This window comes from Vanessa atalanta, chromosome Z (assembly GCF_905147765.1).
Source record: "Vanessa atalanta chromosome Z, ilVanAtal1.2, whole genome shotgun sequence".
Classification (NCBI taxonomy): domain Eukaryota; kingdom Metazoa; phylum Arthropoda; class Insecta; order Lepidoptera; family Nymphalidae; genus Vanessa; species Vanessa atalanta.
The window spans coordinates 14112561-14134555 of NC_061902.1; the positions used below are offsets into that span (position 1 = coordinate 14112561).

General features: G+C 31.0%; 1 protein-coding gene and 1 long non-coding RNA gene across 16 annotated transcripts in view; one reads left to right on the top strand and one right to left on the bottom strand.

The window, feature by feature from the left end:
• Positions 1 to 21995, top strand: part of LOC125076197 (coiled-coil domain-containing protein AGAP005037) — a 212572-nt gene that overhangs the window by 100624 nt on the left and 89953 nt on the right. For 13 of the 15 annotated variants that reach the window (XR_007120294.1, XM_047688242.1, XM_047688229.1 and 10 more), the window contains exon 3: positions 16932 to 16964. Coding sequence is in view for 13 of the 15 variants with exons in the window: in XM_047688242.1 (XP_047544198.1) it covers positions 16932 to 16964 (33 nt within the window). In the remaining 2 variants the exon portion in view is untranslated. Of the gene's footprint in view, positions 1 to 229; positions 428 to 12236; positions 12463 to 16931; positions 16965 to 21995 lie in introns of those variants that run through there. The other 2 variants (XM_047688244.1, XM_047688243.1) reach the window with 2 other exon arrangements.
• On the bottom strand, positions 5233 to 6838 carry LOC125076200. Its single transcript, XR_007120295.1, has 3 exons — positions 6607 to 6838; positions 5697 to 5728; positions 5233 to 5596 (listed from the first exon to the last, which is right to left on the bottom strand). It is a non-coding gene; the product is annotated as an uncharacterized LOC125076200 (long non-coding RNA).

The window sequence follows — 21995 nt, forward strand, 5'->3', positions numbered from 1 at the left end:
TATGCTGCAAACCGCGCTTGTAGAGCCTCTATTGGACGTTGTTTGGAAACTAAGTAACGGCATAGCGCCATCTAGCGAAATAGTGCAGAAGCTAGTGCTAGTAGTAGCTAAAGTACTGTGCACGCCATCCTATCCCGATCATCCATATAAATAGATGCAGTATTAGTTAATTTGTGGATAGCTTATGACTTCTTAAACGAAATGCTTTCCGAAAACGCGTATAAAACAATCAGTAAACGCGAATATAGATAACATTTAGCACAGTCGAGTATGTTCATATAAAGACTTTGATGCTTACCTTAACATTAAGAATTTTGTAAGATAATTTTGTGTTCTGTGACAAAATGTGAAAACAAACATTGAAACATATATTGGGTTTTCGACAACATTCCGGCCGTTTCATCGAGTTTAATTGATAACGCTTAAGGTACTTATGAACAGTTTTAACTAACAATATAATTTGCACATTCGACTCTACTAACATTTCTTAGAACACAATAAATTGCTTGCTAATCATATTTTGTTACAATATTTACATACTACTGAAGTTTCTTAGTATGTCGAATGCGTGACCTAATTCGACCGAATTAAAACTACTTAAGTTTTCGGTATGAACGGAACAGTAACGATAAACAAGATTTATTTTTAACCAAACGTTAGGAATAACGCTTACAACGCACAGACATCATTGCCATGGTAACGACCAAATTTTGAACGCAATGATTTAAACATGTTTCTTAAATAAAGTATCTTAAAAAATTAAAATGCGAACGCTTTTGTGTTTTATGAAACGAAATATATTCGAATATATTATGATATAGAAAATATTATATTTAATTATTATTTAATAAGGAAATATCTATAATAAAATACAATAAACATCTGGAACGCGAAGTATCGATTCTATAAAGGTTGTTAAGCAGTGTTTTTTTTTTTAAACCTCAGTCTGATTATATTTACGTCATTTTGACCGAAGTTCAAAGACCAACCAGAAAACTAATCTTGCAGGCGTATGACACTCTCTGAATCTATGATACTCATAGTTCGACCTGAGAGAGATCAGGCGCTGAAAAGAGTGGACTACTATCTCTTTGCTGATATGGAGAATTATTCAACATAAACTTAATGTACCCAAAATTGAAATATGAAACCAATACTCGGGATCTGCAAGCTTTATATGTTAGCTTTTGAACAACGAAGTTGTTAATAAGTATTACTGAATTTACATAAATATTCGGAGACACAATTTATTAAAATCTTAAATTATAATTACGAACTATACAAATAACTATAAAGTTTAGAGTAGTTGGGTTAAATTGAGACTAGGTCATGAATTATATGCCTCGTTACAAGTTTAAATATAGTTGTAAATCTCCACAGCTTTTAAGCTTGAAGTTATACGGAAAATTACAGACCGTTAGTGAAGAGGAAGAAATGCTAAATTAATAAAATTGTACTTTTGGGAAATGAGGTTTACTAACTTAAACTTAATCCTTATTTTCCATAATGACTGTTTTCTGTACTGTTATTTACAGGTGGCTATCATAGTAGTGTGTATCTTTATTTTTTAACTATAATCCATCTGCAAAGTTCTTCACATACTTGACACTCTAGTTGTCAACTAGTTCTAGACATAAAGAAATACTCTATCGCTATTCAATTAGGAGGAGAAGATTTCACTAATATGACACTACCATTGTCAATATATATTTTTGCAAAAATCCTTTATAACCAAGTCGACATAAATACTAATTGCAATAAAGATGTATTGCAACGCCATCTAGTGGCGTTTTACAACAAACTGGATTAAATTTAAAACTTCTTCATGAATGAAAAATACATACTTATATGCGGTAACTTATTCATCTCCAAAATTGATAGTTACGTTCATTTATGTAAATATGGTCAATCGTAGAATAATATTGGAATTAGAGCTAAAGTTTTCATTTTGTTTTTAATACTTGGAGTTATATAGATTCATTAAAAAACATACACTAAAAAATACTTTCTTGAGTAAAGCGCTAAGTACGCTCCGGTCACGTTAAATTAAAAAATCGACGTGCATTAGTATAAAATGTCGCTTGTGCTTACAGAATGTTTAGGTGTGAGGGACACTATCTTGGCAGTACGAGGAAAAAAAATCAATTTTATTTAATATTTTTTTAGTTAATTTAACGTAGGGTGTTGTCGCCTTCGTGTGTGAATCTATTCGCAAGTATGTTTGGTACATTTTCAAGCTGGTACTAAAAGTTCTGTGTGTTAAGTAAATGTAGAGATGTGTAATTTAATATTATATTAGGGTTACAATGAAGCTATGTCGATAATGTAAGTTTAGATATGAGCAGCTACATAATTAATTCAAAGCGAGCGAAGTTCAGGCACCGAGTCAAATATTTACACATGTACGGTGCCTGTCTGTGCATTCGATGTGGGTTTATTATTCAGGATTAGGATCGCATAGTAATTGGTCCAATCTTACTAAGTAAGATAACCAAGATCACGCCCAAAGCACGAGAAGGATTAAAATTAAATTTTTCTTACAATATATTTTTTATAAATGTCAATAGTAGAACATGATCATTATATTTTATATAATTATTTAAATAAATTTCGCTGTTGAATTTAGGCACCTTTTCCTTTCGAGGAGCTCATTCCATCATAGTGTTCCGAAGTCGGTTGGTAGACGTACAAGTGGTATAGATTTTCAACCGACACATACAAGCTTCCTCGCGTTATTTTGCTTCACCGCCGAACGCGAGATGTTTAAAGAAAAACCGGCAATCTTCGGTGAAGATCCAGTATTTATAACCATTGTGTCATTATGTATCAAACTAATGGAATATATGAATAAATGTATTCAAATACTGAATAGGTAATTATTTAATAACTAATATTATGTCATCATAATAGTTTTAACTTAATTTATTTCGGTGTAAAATTGTTGTTAATTATTGTCATTTCGTATGATATGCGACGCGTTGCGAACAAATTAATGACTATCGAATAAATACTATTTAAATATATTTGTCACCGTTTAACATTTAAATAGATCGTTTTAACGACTTTACTTACCTTAATAATCCTTATAGACAGTGCGATTTAATATTAATAAATAAATTATATATTCCAATTCAAAGTTTTAATATCAATAATATTATTAGCTCGTCTTAAAAGTTATATATAAGACACAAAGCATAAGATTAAATTGATATTCGTAATTACAAATTCTACACAACCATTTCAAAATACATTCACTACGTCTAACATATAAATAAAACATATATTAGTATATGTGTATCAAATGATAAGTATAATATAGCAATTGACAGCTCGTAATCATTTACTGGTAACAAACGTCTTACATGTCATGACTCATGAAATTTTCTTACAATCTCACAAATGTGTATTTAATATTATCAACGTTAAAATTTTATGAGCTATCTGGTACAGATGTTTTTTGCCAGTAATATTTACAACAATATCGTAATAACATTACGATTAGCGCAAAAAAGTATGTAAATATAAAATATATAAATATTTTCATATGTAGGTACTCATTTATATTAATTTAAGCAGAACCGTCTGCCGCGTGTTATGTAATAAAACCTCCGAACGCCGCACCTTCTGGTATATGTTTTATGTTTATTGGTTCAAAATTTTATTTCATTTTTATCCCAATTTTGACCCAATAGGGAGAATATGTAATTTTTATGCATTCGTTATGTTATGTTATGTAACGGAATAATTATACATCGTTCCTTTTAGAGTATAAATATATATCTATACAGACGTTGGTATGCTATTTTAAATTGAAACATAATTTTCACTACGACTTTTTGACTTACAAAAACTATTTTCCTATACAACTTCAGTATCAAGTCTAAAATTGATAAGTTATAATTCATTTTCAATCTGCTAATTACGTATAAATATATGTATTAAAATTCAAGCCATTTTTATTGTACGTAGAAGTTTAAGTAGTTCTGAAACCTTTAAAGTTGAACTTTACAGGAGATTAAACAATCATTCTACTCAATACTAAAAATACTCTAAAACGAATACGGCCTCTCAATATGTGAAAACAGGCCGGGACTCCATATCACTCCGTATTTAATTAAGAAATAATAGCTATCAAACGTAAATACATATTAATTAAAAGAAATTATTCTTAACCTCTTCAGTTTAATTGCGCGACGAAGTGTAACTTTCTATTGCTCGCAATAAATTAAAATATACTCTTATATGCTTGCCGTAAGAAAATCTGAGTTGAATATTCGTACGAACCGATAAAATAAAATCTTAAAATTATTTATATGCTTATATTTGCAATTTACCAAAAGCAGGGACATTGACAATTAAATCAAATACTGAAACTCATGGACATATTTAAAGGAACGTAAATTATTATTAAATATGTATTTATTAATCTAAATTCGCGAATGCGCCACCACCCTCGGGAGCTAACATGGCACGGCCCTCATGCCTGTAGTTAAATTTTCTCACTGACACTTCAAACCGTATCACAACAGTACTAACTATTGCTGCGGTGATATACCTGATCAATATCTCTAATATTATTTTTTTTTAATTTCAAATCGATACATTTAATCGTAGATTCGAGACACATTCGCAAATAGTTGTGTTTAAACAAATTCGCCATTTATAAGTTCGTCTAATTATGTCCATGAATGTACAGTAATTCACAAGCAATAAAACTACAATTTAACTAAATACAAGGAAACATTAAGTCATTTTGGTAGTTTTAGAAACAAGTCTAACATCAATATACATCATATTCATATGCATAGTCAAATTTCTTTGTATTGATACAATACATGAAAGATACACACACATACACAGATTAAGTTAACAATTAAACATAAAGCAGAGAGTTATCGCAGCAGGCAACATGTATTAAACTACAACATCATTTCATAACACATTGATCTATAAAATCATCAAATGTCATAATACTGCGAATTTAAAATTGTTACGTATGTAGCTTAGAAATAAGATATGTTTTCCAATTAATATATTTTGAGCTTATAGCATTTTGCGAAAAAATTGTTCACTTTGATATTGTGCAATAAAAAACAATGTTGGGTTTTATCTGCACACTTATGTTATATACTTTTGTATTTATATCATATTAATAAATCTTTTGTAAAGTAACATCCCTTCAAATGCATTTATTTACATTACATTATAATTCAGAAATGTATTTGTCTTTACCAGAATAGATATGGAGATATGGAAAATATCAGTAAATACTTGCTTCTACAACTTATTTTTGCTATGTAAATGAGATTTTTATCACGACATTTGCGAAATAATCTCCTCATTTAGCATATATTTTGAGACATTTGATGATTTGGAAAGAACAGAAATAAATAAAGAAATTACATAGAGCAGCCATTAACAGATTGGCATCGCTTTCCTAATCGCAATGCTTTTACAGCGAACAAGTAAAATAACCATAAGAAGACATTTGTTGCATTTCATTTAGTAAACATCGATTATATTATTATACGTGTTACTTGCACGTTGGTACTACTCGGTGCACGCTCCGATCGCTTGTCAGCGCTGTAGGCACCTCCTGAAATTTTAAGACACAAATGATTAATACAAATATAATTAATCCTTATTATTTGATTTATTTATTAAAAATTTAACAATATGTCTATGGTTCTACTTACATGGCTTAAATGATGGGCTGTTCTCATTGTACCTGAAACAGTTCGAAGTATTAATTTAATAAAAAAAATAATGTTCTAAATATTTTTGAAAAGAGAATCCTTGTTTATGTACGAAATATGATAATGGTTGTTTGAACATTGTCATAACGACCTAGTCAGCATCAATAACCACGCATTAACAGTGGCTATATAAATATAGCACAATGTTGTGCGGTTTTATTAACAATGATTATATAACTATTTACTTGGTGGTAGGACTTTGTGCAAGCCCGTCTGGGTAGGTACCACCCACTCATCAGATATTCTACCGCCAAATAACAGTACTCTGTATTGTTGTGTTCCGGTTAGAAGGGTGAGTGAGCCAGTGTAATCACAGGCACAAGGGACATAACATCTTAGTTGCCAAGGTTGGTGGCGCATAGGTGATGTAAGGAATGGTTAATATTTCTTACAGCGTCTTTGTCTATGGGCGGTGGTGACCACTTACCATCAGGTGGCCCATATGCTCGTCCGCAAACAAATGCGATAATATATATAACTTGAACACTTAATATTCTATGTCGTTGTTTGATCCTATTCAAAATGGACGAAAACCCGAATCAATGTAGCTCGGATATTTCTATATCCGGAAAATATTATGTATTCCAAAACTGATCTTTGGAATTAAAATTAAACAAATGTTGATAATTTTTGGGAAAACGTAGACCAATTCCATTAATTTGAAAGTATTTAACTTTCGGATGTATGTGATATCAATGGATTCTGAGCGTCGACAAAATGCGCGACACCCAAAGTAATGGAATAATAGTCGTCACTTGTCTCCTGTTGTGTTTACGTTGAATTATAACTTATAAATACATTGCCTGAGATTTAATTATAAGAAGAGATTTAATATTTTTTCATAACTTACCTATTCAATATGACTGTCGAGAGTTTCAATCGATTTTCCATATTTCATCGCGCAATTTTCTCATGACACCTCATTGAGCATGTAAAATTTATTTGGATGATTATTATTTGTAATTATTTAATTTAAGTAATAAATCTGTCATGAACTCAACCACCTTTTACAGATCGATACAGCATAGCACATCACAAACACTCGAAGAAACAAAAACAATTCATATACTCACAAATAAACAGTAACGGGTAATATTTTCAAGACTACACTATAAAACAATACTCCGTCTTTTCGTTTTTCAACACAGCAATACCAATACCGTTTCACTTAAGTTCATAAATATTTTATGACGTTAATTCTATAATCAAACACCACCGGGAAGATTTTATTTTTAACTCAATTTCAAGGACACTGTATTGATTGGCGCAAGTCCTTTGGTCACCTGAGTGCAGCGCCGCGATTTGCCCTATTCTAAAACTACTGGACTCGTTCACTGCCATCTAGTAGGTTTCTGGGGTATCACTCAAATGCAGCTTGCACCCTTGCACTGAAACGAACCTTTTTTCAGTTCTAGTTTCAGTTCAAAATCCGAAGCGTGGCGCTGCTGAGCTCATTCGGTTATGTATTTACATACGTACAAGTATATAATATTAAGTCAAGTATACTTGTAATGACAGATTAACTGTGTTATCTTGCGCTCTTTTTCAAAGTATTTTTTTTTTTTTTTTTTAATAATTGACATGATTATGGTTAGAATACGTAACAGAGCTTGCAGGTTTATTACGAGATTACAAATTTACTTAACCCTGCTAGTATACAAATAAATAGATCCTTAGCTTTCCAAGAATTTCTTGGATGAAAATAAGATATTTTTATCTCGGTACCTAATTGCAGTAGTGGAAAACAACCGGCTTTAAAAAGATAACATTTTTTTATATTATGATTTTTATTATTTACATAAAATCATTCTTGTTATTTTCATAAATCGCATCACACTTACGCCCGATCAAACATCTGTATATAGGCTTGATTTTAGGGTAATCCCCGAATAATTGAACTAATGAAACCTTATATAATGTTCGGTGATTACGAATTTTCTTATTTGTTCCATCCCTGAATATTTAAGGAATCAAAGTTTGATAGTTTATTAATATCTAAATTAAAACATTTTTTGTTCCAGTAGGCTCATAAAAGCATCACTGAATCTTCATATGGAGATCGGTTCGTTAGGAGATTCTGCCGATAAAAACCGACAAGAAACTCGTTTGTTAGTAAAGCAAATCCAATGCAATTAGTAATATTGATATGATATTAATTATTATTGTTATCGCGAATAGACTACATGAAATCGATTATCAAACTGACGTCAAGTAATCAATTTACGAATCAGTGAACTGCCTTTGTATAATAGGAGAATAGGGTCACGCTTGACCACAATCGCACCTAATGCAGCCTAAGATGAAGCATGCTCGCTTGCCGATAAGACGCCAATTCACTCTTGACCTGAAGATACACACGGATTACAATGTTAAAAACGAACACGTGGAATATTCCAAATTTAAAACATCATAAAATTAAAAGAAAGCATAATTGCTTAAGAAAAACATCTTTTTTAATAACATATGTAGGCAAATAAGTCGCTTAATGGTAAGTGGTCACCACTGCTCATAGATTGGTGCTATAAGAAGTTTTACCCATTTCTTATATCGCTAATGCGCTACTAATCATGGGAACAAAAATATTAAATCCCTATCTTTATACTGGCTCACTCCCCCTCAAGCCGGAACAAAACAATACTTAGTACAAAGGTACCCAGATGGGTTCGCACAAAGCCTTACCCCATCTTAAAACATAATAAGTACAATATCACTTAATATTAGTATGTAATTATTGCAGACGGTGCAAAGGATTATGTAAATGATAAAAGTAATTGAAGTAAATATTCATTACAATAGCTTTATTTGATATATATTTTTAAAGATTTAAAGTGCTACTGAAATTTTACAGAGCTTCTCTTGATACAATCTACGTCTAAGGTAAGTTTTATGTTAAAATTAACCTTATAAAATGACAAAAGTGATGTATAGTAGCATCTGATTACGGTGAACTTCGGATAACATGTCATTAACATAAGATTTTTACCCAATGCAAAAACCCAAAAGTATTTATTATTTACTTTAATAATTTTAAAACAACATTGTTAAAATAAACAACAAATCAAGCCTGGTTAACTGAATGAAGTTTGTATTTGAATTGAATTGTGAAAGTAAAATTTAATTGAAATTGAAATCAGTAATTAACCATTGTTCAAATTTTACTCTAGGAAAAGCGTACATTGGCGAATTTATAATAATAATAATTAAACTATTGGTTAAATTCAATCGTTTTAAAAAGTTTCTATATATTTTCGACGTGATAGATATATGAATTGTCATTTAATCTCGTCATATCTGGTATATTCACAGCCAGTACAAACCATGACAAAAGAATCGTGGATCAAAGTAGACAATCCTATGTGAAATTCTTTTTCAGGAAAATAAGATTGCATTGAAGAGGCGTTCGAATGGAATCGGATTTTATATCATATAATCCGTTCAAAGATTTAGTTGCAAATGTATAAAATACATAATTTTCCTTTTAGATGTTATGTAGAATTCTATTTTTAAAAATCATAAAAATAAAAACATATTTTCATTGGCTTGCTTGATTCCGAGCAAAGAAAGCCGATTTTTCCTAAACTAAAATAATACAGTTTTAGTTTTCAACAATCATTAATATTATTATTTCCATTAGCTGTTCTAGGTAGTCATTAGTGTATGCGAGAGCTACGAAATTTGAATTGACTTCGGACTACAACATGTCTCAAATCCGATATGACATGTGGTCAGTTAACTAAAGTACAATTGGACTATGTACCTGCCGACATATTTGGGTTACGTCAATTAGTAGATCACACATCAAAGAGAGTAATCACAGTTATATTTACTTGCACAAAGTAATGCAAAATTATTTATTAAAAGTATAACACTTATTGCCTCCACTAGTGATAGGAAGGAGTAATGGTCCGTTTTTTGCCAAGAGGATCGGAATTGCGATTCAACGGAGATTCGTTGTTAACATTCTTGCTCACATTCCATTCGTGATTTATGCGATGAATATTTTTTTTGAAGAAATTAATTTGAAGAATTTGGAAGATTGAAGCGTCAATGACGCAATGGTTGGGCCGCCTAGCGTTGTAAAAACAATCGCAGTATCGATCCTGACCCCACTCTTAACACAATTTTTTAGGTTTAAATGGAGGGATAAATAGGAATATTGGTGGCTACTGTTCTGAATAAAATACTTTTATAATATAATAACACTTATAAACGTGGCCGATACAAGTTATGATATTTGATTTCGCAATCCGATACTGTCTGACATGTTGTCAATAAGGCTTAATGGATTTGTTCAAATTCAAGACTATCAGAATCTCGGAGACACCTAATAGCGTTGTTATTATAATAACACAATAGGATCGAATTTAGCCGAAATTTCAAAAAAATATTCTTTATTACTTTACTGGATACCGAGTTAATCAACTTCGTAAAGGTTACGTAATGGTTGAAATTTTAGACCGTAATATTTACCGTGACAACACGATATAAGCAAATTAGTAGTCAATGTACATTGTAATCAGCTGCTCAATATCTCGTCACGGTAGCTTGCAAGAACCAACCAGTGCTGCCCCCGAAGAAATGGCGAGGCTGCCCCTGGTTTTTAGTGGCTATTCTGGTGTGATAGGATGCATAGGCGTGCTGGGCACCAGCGAGTCGCACATACCTCCCAGCTTTATGGCATTTTACTGGCATCAAGATCAATAAAAGACAATAATAAGTAATAAAGACATGTTTGATTCATCCCGTCGTAATCTGGAAATAGAAATTTTATAGACAGGAGACATCCTTCGTCTTTATTTTTATTTTTCTCAAGGCTCGAGAAAATTGCTGGTAGTCCGCCAAACGATTACAAACGGTCGCTTCTTCAGATTATAGGTCCACTTAGCTGGAGGGTGCCGTAAACGTTGTCTTCTCCTACGGAAAACGGTCCTTCGATATACGTGATACTACCACTTCAGTCTGCAAATTTTGCAAGTTATGCCTGTACCTCCAGTTCTTCTCCTGATTAAATCACCTCTCATTAAACTCCAAAGATATTCTTATTAAAAGTTTAATAAATTGCAGTCCAAATCTTATGTATATTGATTTTTATTTGTGAATCCGATTATTTATAGCAGATCTTTTCATAATATAAATATAATTACGTACTCATAACACAATGTGCCTACTCGATATTTGAGAAACATCTTGAGTTAATAGAGTAAATAACGAGAAATACGCGAACATTGAAATAAATATGAATCTTAATAATAATTGATACGGTTCATTTTGTAAAATTTAGAGGTAGAGTGGTTTAATGGTCTATTCATATTACTAATAAGGCAACTTTGTTTACAAACAATGAGTTTAATAATTGAAGTTTATTCATTGGTTAACTAGATACAAAGGAAAAAAAAATCGATGAAGGGGTGAGATCACGTTATCCTTACTTCGCGTTCATAATAAAGAGGCTCCTCACAATCTCGATCTGAAATATTTACCAATATTATTAATTTACTTCTTATTATATGCTGCATTGACTTCTATATCGATGCAAATAATTGAAGTATCCTTCTGATTTCAGGATTTAATTGTCTGTTAAGTTAATATAAAAGCAGTTCAAGCATTATTTTCGTTTCTGTTTTTCTGTCAGAAATCTCCTAGTATACTTAAAGAATTAGATTGTTATAGGAATGAATGTGTAGGTTTTTCAAGGTACCGTTTAGTTTATATTTCACTAAAATCGGTCATTTCAATATATTAGTCTTTTCTAATACTACTAATTTAATAATTAAGGAATAAATGTAAGGAATATACCAATTCTCCTTTTTTCCTATATTTGGAAGTCGGTATTTTTTCCGAACCAGAATAATCGCAAGCTACATAAGACTGCCACTACACCTATCGTAAAATTAGGTACAATTTTGTCATCTTAATATTCGAAGTTATCTAAAAATAAAAACATAAAATTAATTATTTAGTAACAACTAGCAACGTTTGTTTCGAACTTCCCGCAATTTGCACTCCCCGTTTACGGCAAATAGGGGGGCGCGTCTTCGTGAATCGGACTGACTATAACATAGATCAATACTGCAGTATAAATTTTTATCCATTGGAAATCCGATATTGAGTTTAAAACTTATTTTTTTAGGTTTCATTATACGGTATTATCTATTAGTTTTTCAAGAATATTTATATGAATTCACGTTGCGTATCGACGGTTTATTATATTATTAAGTTTCCAAGAAAATCCAAGAGTACATTAAAAACGGTGCATTAAAATTTATTTTTACGACTTAGTCAATAAAACTTGAATGATGTATGATGTGTATTATATATATATATATAATTTCTCCATTCACAGCTTCTTTATCCAAACAATATGAATATATTAAATTAATTACATATCTCCTAGTACATTGTTTATGTCAAAACGCATTTAAAATTTATAAAATTGAAATAAAATATACACCAGTGTTGTTATTAATTAATATACTTTAAATTAACGGTACCGACCGAGTGTTTGTGGTTCGATTAAATACAATGAAAATGTTCAGTGTTTTTATAAAAAGATAAAAGTTTTCGTTCGAAAATGGAACATTTGTGAAACTCGATGTGGACGTTGCTTTGAAAATGTTGAGTCGGTGGAAAAGCAAAGATAAGTCGGAAAAGTCCGGCAAGTCTTCGAGTACAGGCGGAAAGAAAAAACGGAAAGGTCGTGACAATGGTGAGTACAATCAATTACTACACGCGATCAGACATAATGTAATTATCATTGGTTAATAGATATTAGCTTATTAATAAGCGATTTATTTTCTGTTATAAATGACTTATAATACGAAAGAAGGAGATTATGCTATAGGAGGTTAGGGTAGTATAAAAGAGAGACAGCTCAATTTGAATTTATTTCACTGAACGTATATATTTTAAGATACTGTCGCACATAATATTATATTGACAATCCACTTAAGTAAGTATTACTGGCCAGTAATAGGCAACTTTTTTGTCGTAAAAAACATATAAAATACTTTTTACAAGAGATTATGTTTTGCCTATGAAAATCTATTGTTAATTCAACATACACAAAGTTCATTATGAAGCGGTTAATAATGCTACCCCTAGTAGCACAAAAAGATACATTTGTTAAGGTTTATAGATAAAATGCAACAATGCATTTTTCTTTATACCTTATATGATATAAAGAAAAATGAATTTATATGAAACGTAAAAATACCTGTTATTCAATATTCTCTTTGAAGTTTGTATAAATATATTTCTCAGTCGCATTTCAAGCTTTATTTATTAAGGGAGGCGTTAGAACATATTTATAAAGAGAACACTATTGTCAAAGTGAACGATGGTGTTTTTGGTAGATCTTCACAAACGATATTTTATTTATTAAATAAGTAATCTTTCTATCTTAAGAACCAGTTTCAGAGAACATTGTTACTTGTAGACTAACCATTGTAAAACGTAGTTCAATATTAATGTCAATATAATATAATATTTATAATGCCAATGAGTGAAATTCTTACATCATTTCACTAAGAAGTCACTATCATTCAAATTAATCCTTTGATTTCCGTCACCATGTTAAGAGTTACAATGCGATAACGTCAACTGAAAGTTCATTCAGCTGATTTTTCTTCAAACGCGAGATCCGTTTTACATTTAATGTAGCATCACCGGTGAAAACTCGTAACGCACAAAGTAATTGCTATTTCTTTGATGTATTACGTGTCTACGAACATTGATGCTAGTTATTCTGAAATTAGTTTAAGTCGGTAACTTTGAAAAATTGACAACTACCAGAAATTTCATTGAAGATTATATAAAACTTGTACGTCTGTATTTTGATTACAATATCATACTTTTTTCACCTATAATTATTAGTTATTTGTAAATTTAATTTTGTTTATTAGTAGTAGATTATAAGTAGAAGGTTTTTTGTTTCAACAGCAGTTTGAAGATACGTATGTAGGTATATACGTGAACTATTTCTAGTCAAAACCCGAATTAAACAGTCTTACTAAGAGCCAATGAAGTTTACGCCGCGTTGCTTTAGTGTGTAAATAATCGATGTTAGATATTTACTCGATGCTGTCAATATATGCTTTACAGAGGTTTAGTGAGGAGAGAATCTGTGGTAGGATACTAAGGATATGCTATCAACTGCTGATTTCGAGATCCTAGTATCAACATCTGTAGTCTGAGGTTTCTAAGTATATAAAACTAAACATATGACGTAGATCCTGTGAATGCACTCTTTTTAGTGATGTCGGATTTAGTGTATAATCAGATTAAGAGTGAGGGAATAGAGAGTGCGAGTGTTTTTTAGGATACACATTTGCACTATTTGATATGTGTAGCTAGCCTCATCGAGAATGGCCGCCTTAGCCGAATACTGTAAAAAAGATATTATCATAATCTTTTTTTTTTAAATATATGATACACAAAACCCACTATTTATTATAAGAATTGATAACATTAAGTGCTTAAATATATATACAAATATGAATATTAATTAAAAATAGTTACTGTATAAATCTTGACCGCGTGGAATGATCGTGAATCGCAATTCCGATCCTCTGGCCAAAAAAAAATGTAATAATAATTTCTATATAAATAAATACACGACATGGAGATGAATATAAGATCAATACACTGCACATCTCTGGCTGGTTGTTAATACACGCCCTAGGATTGAGTACATTTCGATATCCTTACACGTCAAAGATATTATCTCCCTGCAGTGCAATATTAATACTCAAGTTTCGATTACCGTAAAAGTCTCATATGTAATGAATAAATTAAATGTAAAGAACAAATACGGTGACTAACATTGACATATATTCACAGAAATGAATAATAAATAAGCCAATCGAAAAATCAATTTTATGTTACTGGTAATATTTCATGTCAATATTGTAAATAAACGTTTTTTAATGGCATTGTAAATACGTCGTTGAAACATTTTATACGTACATATGAATTTCTTTAAAGCTAGTCTTGACCAAGGTGATTAATAGGTAGACTACAATAATTACAAGGATATGTTTTTAAAATCAACGGGGTTAGTGTCAAAAAAAAAAAAACTAAGTTAATATCAAGCCTTTACCTATAATTAATTAAACGCAAAGTCATCAACAATCAACAAGTTCCTAATTATATTATTAAGAAATCGAGGACGTTTTTATCTCCAGCTTATGATCAATGTATATAAATATAAGATGATAACTAAATAAAAAGTATTTCTTTATTTAAACCTTATTTAGTGGAGAATTTACAAATATCAGCGGATATCATATTACAGAACAGAATCAAATCCCCTTTGACGGGAAGGATGTAGTGACTTCAAATTTATCTAGAAACGCTACAGAGAGTCGAGCAAACAAAAAAAAGTAAAAATACATATGAAGCCACTTTTGACGCGTTAACATTTAACGTAAAACAATTTATAAAATATTTTTATTAAAATCTTTTAGTTTAACTAGAAACCTAGATATACAGCTTAAATGGTTTTGTGAGTTATTAACATCTAAAAATCGGCATTTTTATCTCTAACTGACATTTAGATCAAAAACCTATCCTGGAAGTAGTCCAGGTGATCTTTCGAAATTTGCCGCCTTGTTGGGTCATTGTGTGTATAAAAGCCAAGTCAAATCTTAGGCTTAAATTTATCCCAAGCTTTTTTTTTTTTCCTTAATTTTCCTTATGTAAATAATCCAACAGCTTAAATTTAGGATAGTTTAGATTTATTTTTAAATATAAATCATTGCTGAATCAAAAAAAATACAAAAAACAAAAGTCGACTTTTTAAATTTATTTTAGAATCTACCACGTACTAATAAATAAAATCAGGATTGTCAACAGTACTTGGCACTCGCTTAGATCTCAATTCTTCAGAGTAGTAAACTACCACGCTTATTTTTAATATTGAACTTGACTCCCATAATCACATTTATGTTTTTGATGGGATATCATTATGTTTGTAATTGAGAAAGATTGACAACAAGAAATACTATGTACAATCACGATTCAAAAACGACTTCCGGTTGATACTTCTTATCTATCTAATTATAAACACCAAAAATACAAAGTGTGTATTTAAAATGTCGAGATCTGAAATTGAAACTTAAATATATTAAATATGGAAAATACGTGATTCAGTGAATCTAACGTTAGCGCGAAAAGTTATCATACACTTTTTTTTAAATATAGGCATGATCCGTACCGTTTTTATGTTATCTTGCCACTGATTTTAGAGAAGCCAAATGCAGCTGCGCTTTTAACGAGACCGATAACAAAGTGCTGTAAGGTATGTCTTTAATAATGTTTACGATCCCTTACTTCGCTGAATTTACCTTTAATATCTGTGTAAGACATTTTAATCCCGGGCTTTATTTTAAGCCTGGAATTATAAATTCTGTAATAAGGTCTCAACAAAATACTGATGCAGAAATGTTATTATAATAACATTATAAAATACTTTTTTTCTAATTCAACAAATAATTATATTTAAAAATAGAATAATATCTTAAATTTTAACAGTCGGATTGTTTACACAAAGCAGATCACTTTGAATCAAGATTTGATTTGACTTTTTTCCATGGTTTTAAATATTGGTTAACCTAATTTCTACCATTTTGGTTTAGGGATTAAACATATTTTAAACGAGTCTGTATGAATGTAATGATATATATATTAAAAATGTATCAAACTCATACATTTTATTTATTACTTTAGCAGTACTTTTTAATCTTAACAAAATAATGATAATATGATTTAAAAAAAGATAATAAGCAAATGTTTAGATGTATTTATTCTTGTATTAGCATTAGCATTAGCAGCCCGTAAATGTCCCACTGCTGGGATAAAGGCCTCCTCTCCCTTTGAGGAGAAGGTTTGGAGCATATTCCACCACGCTGCTCCAATGCGGGTTGGCGGAATACACATGTGGCAGAATTTCGTTGAAATTAGACACATGCAGGTTTCCTCACGATGTTTTCCTTCACCGCTGGGCACGAGATGAATTATAAACACAAATTAAGCACATGAAATTTCAGTGGTGCCTGCCTGGGTTTGAACCCGAAATCATCGGTTAAGATGCACGCGTTCTAACCACTGGGCCATCTCGGCTCTTATTCTTGTATTATATAATGATGATGTATTAATATTTTTATTTTATTTTTTCAGAAGAAGATTGGCAGGGAGATCCGAGGAGTGACGGTAAATATGCTTTATTCACTACTCGGCTTATGTATAACATTAAACATCTGATATAATACAAGTGAAAGATTTTTTTTTATTTTTACTCTAAGAGCATAACACACATAAACAAAGACTTGAAATTTGTAAAAAATATCTTTACCTATAATATAGACATATTCATAATCTATAAGGACTTAAGCATCCCTTAATTTCCTTTATGGGATCCTCTTGATAGATGGTTCGTTCTTTTCAGATTGTCAAGAATATTATTAGGTTTACATACGTTTATTGATTAGAAAAAAGTATACGCGCAAATGAATACTAAATTCAATAACTGCGTCCCTTCAACCCATTTAAAGTGACATTTGTAGCTCGCCCACAAAGCAACAGCGAGTTTACGGGCCAGCGAGCAGTATAAGTTTTAAAATGTTAAATTCGATACGCTTAAAACTTTCTGTCATCCGTCGTTTTTACGGAGCTGTAGCCTTCATTCGTCGATTGCCCGTAATTGAACCGTTTAGAGCGTCATACCCACTCACCGACAAATATATTTTAATTTATATTTATATTTCAATTTATATATTTGATATTATACAAAAGTATAATAATATACGTTTTGTACCCCGTGTTTTAGTAGCACTCGACGACAAATATGAACTTTACATTACTCCTTTAGAAGTATGAATTTGCCCTTTATCATAATAATTTTATTCTAGTAAAAATAATATTTACCACATAATATTGATTTTAAGTACAGAGCTTATGCCTTCTATATACATTGAACCAGATCTGTTTTGTTGTCATTCCATATATAGTTCCTGTGTATCTAATTAATTTTAATGATACGAGACGAGTGGCGTAGTTATATAAATGTGTTTTACTAATTAGTTTATAATTATCACGCATATGTAATCAATTGTATTTGAAATAATAACAGTCAAACGTCGTGTAAGTTCACGTTCAAATGAGCAAACTAACTGACCAATTAAAACGTCACTTCTATTATATTTCATTAATTGAAATTGTTATTTTTATTACTGCTTTTTATCATATAGTAGATTTATCAAAGTTGATTCTACATTCAAACGACAAAAAAAATAAATAATTTGCAGTTGCTGTCAATCAGTATAAAATTATTTTCCATATTAAATTTTACGACACGCGGACTCGAATCTATTACTGCAAAAAAGCAACTATATCAATCATCTGTCCTTGTTCGAGCGGTGTAGAGCGTATTTTAAATATTTAAACTTACTTCACACCTTAGTTAAATAATTATAAATTTCATTTCAAGTTGATTAAGGAAAAAAGAGGTTCTACGTAAAATTTGATTAATTTTGAACGGAAATACCTTTTCCTTGCATTCTTTTAAAACCTCAACTACGCTGCTATTCATTTTGTTAAGTGTAACGAATGGATTAGGGGTTCAGTAGCAAAATGAAATATTATAAGTAATCTTGAACATTTAATGGCTTTAATCTCGCGAGGTCCAGATTCAGGGTGTAAGAGTTCCTAATTTTGTTGTATATTCTGCAGACAAGTATTAAAATATTTATTTTAGTATGTATTGAATAAAAATTTAACTGGATTCTTATATATTATTATAGTATAGGTAGGTGGGCGGGCAAATGAACTTCCTGATCATAAGTGGTAACTACCGCTCGTAGACGTTGACGTCATAAATATTAACCATAATTAATACCCCCAATCCGCTGAAAACCTTGAGATATGAGATGATATGACCCTTGTGCCTGAGTTTACATGAGCTCAGTCATCCTTCAAACCGATCCACTACAGCAGTAAGTATTTCTGTTTAGCGATAAAATGAAAACTACCGAGACGGTCTTGCACAAAGCCGTAATACCACCTTTCGAAATGTTGATGCTAACAAAAAGAACTGACAGGATATTCATTACTCACTTACACTTTCACATACGACATTGTCAAGACTACAAAATAAAATTCATAACAATTCTATTAAAAATATCATCCGTATATTCTTGTATTGTATAATATGACTTACTGGAACTGTTAGGGATCTTTCCGGAACCCTAAATCAATCAAAAAGCGAATATAATTACGTTACTCTGAGCTGCTGTTCTCGTAGCTTTGTTTGCACGGGCTTGTTGTGGGGAGATACTCTTGTTTGAACACCACCGCTTTATTTATCAAGTTAGTATCATTGATATTCGATGGAATATTGAACCCTCATACTTTTTTACTATTTGTAAAAATGTTCGGAAAATAATTATACCAAGTTGGGAAGCCAAAATCCACAAGGCTTATGATGCTAAAGTTGGATAAACTGATTTCGTATATTCACATTTCGTATACACACTAAAATAAATGATTTTATCTTTTCTTTCTGAAGGTTACAATGTTGTAACTGACTAACTGACTAAGATTTAGCATTTAGCAATCCTTCGTTTCATTATGAGGATGACATTAAGGAAACTTTTTGCGTAATTTGAACTTAGGCGTTTCGACCCTGAAATCTTTAACTTTGCCGTTCGAATCATTATTATTTTAATGATGGTAATAGGTGTAGTAAAATATATATGTATTGTCCTTTATCGTATAGGAATCAGATAAACGTTATTGTCATAAAATGTGGTATGGACAAAAATCAATATAACTATTTAAAGGAATTACTGACACCCAGTTCACTATCTCTGTGGGTCCAATAGTCTTTTATATCTTTAAATAGTTAGATTTATTCTTGTCAAGTCTTATCTACTATCGTTTTGCGCCTTGAAAGTTAATTTCAGCACCTTCAGTATCAATTTAATGCTTATATTGTGTAAGAAATGTCACTGTATTTTTATTTCCGAAGAAAAATTCTTCAACCCATAAACCATCATCATAATCTCTATCCGTAAATCATCATCGATCCTTGAAGACGTTAAATGTTCGACGGAACGTAATTGGCCAAGGTACTGTTATATATGTAGTTAAGTTAAGCGTTTACGTGTGTGTGTGGCTCCGTCCCTGCCGGTGCAACGCTTCTATTAAATCAGTGTGTAACTAGGCTCGAGGTTTAATTGACGCAGCCCGACTCCTTAACATATGTAACAGGTAAATGAAGCTTTAAAGAAAAACCAACTCGTGCTACATAAGGGACCTCACACTTTAAATTAAAAATTAAAATAAAATTTCGCGAATAGCTTTGTTTATCCACTTTTCTATGTATTCTCGTGATATTACGGGACGTGAAAATCACCTTCATACATAGATTTCAAAAATACTGGCAAAATACACACATAAATAAAACTATATTGACGTTGACATCAAAATACAATCATCAAAAACACATTTAGGTTATTACAATAAGCCACCAATAAAAAAAAAAATTCAACGCACGTTTGTCTTACCCACCACTTGTCTTGTCTTGGGCTGTACCCACCCCTAAAATAAAATAGCGACGCTTCTTCATTACGAAGTCTGCTCCAAGTTTCGAGTCTGTAGTCTCTTGAGTATCTTTAGTGTGAGCTCATTATTAATCATTCATGGGAGTGCCTTTGTATGATAATCAACCAGTTTTCCTAAACACATTATTAATATCTAAAACCGTCGCATGTTAAAGAAGTTGTAATACACTTTTGCTAACGCCTTATATTCCAACTAGTCACATAGAAAGTATAAATACTACCAATTTAGATATAGCTTAACACAATCTCATCGATTTTGCAATTGTAATCTGTTAGAGGTTTACCTTTGCATATAATTCAAGCTTTCGTCTTCATTTGAAATATAATTCCCATCTTTAAAAGTCGTATCAAGTCTCACGCGATATGTGCGTTCGTTTTTTTTAAACATTTAAGATCCGCTTACATTATTTTCTACGAAAATATAGTCATTTATAAAACAAAGTCCCTCTCCAGGTTTCAAAGTACATTTATGTGAGACTTCATTACAGTCGTTTCAGAGGTTTAGTTTTGACGAAAAGAACTTTCTCATTTATAATATTAGTGTAGATTTTATGTAGTGGTAGTATTTAAATATCGACGATTCAAAAGTGCTTCATTGTGAAGTTTACTTGAATAAAAATTATTTGATTTGATTTTGTAGATACAATATTTTTTTTTGAAAATACTTAATTTTTTAAAAACACCCCTCCCGTAAAGTGAAAGTGTTATTAGATATAGCATGCTAAGTTCAAAGCTTATCGCAGGGATTGGGGATGCAATAGGTCTTGAAAAATGTCTCCCTCAACAAACTGTGTCTTAATGAACTTCCAGCAATGAGTTTATTATTGAATAGAGTATGTTTTTGCTTTACAATGGATAAAATATACCTAATTATATTTCTATATTAGGTTAAATTAAGTAATTAAAAATTATAGAAATGCTTATTTAACAAGAGTAATACGATACTAAAAAAAGTTTAATTACACTTACCTACATATTGACAGTCAAATTAAACACTACCACCGGTTCGGAAAAGAAAAAAACCCTGATCTGAGAAGAACCGGCGAAAGAAACTCAGCGGGTAAATTTTTTCCTTTTTTTTTGGCAATTATATTACTTACAATACAATAATAATAATTACATATTGAATATGAATAGAAATAGCCAGAAGGCGATCGTTTCATTCCCATGATGTGCTATCAATCATAAACTTACTAATTTAAAACTTTCTGGGATCCTGTTGTAGAACCGTATACATTGCCCAATAATATATTATACATATATACATTTATAACTCATATTTCTTTTCGTTATTGGAAAATATATGTTTAAATTTTGTTATAAACTCATGAGTAAAGACTTGTAATCCATATTTTTCGACAAAAAATTGGTTAAGATGAGGAAGAAAAGAGGGGTGAAACAATTCTGGCTTGTATTGCTTTTTGCTACTGACAACAATTATTTCATACAAATTATATTCAGAACTGAAGTCGATGTTACGAAATGTATTCTATTTTCACAATTAAAACAGATTTTTTTGCATCAGTGAGACGATTATTTTGTACGAATGCTCAGAACAAGACGTTGTAAAGTTCGATTTTCACGATATAATAACATTTACTTTGACCCCCGATATTAATTT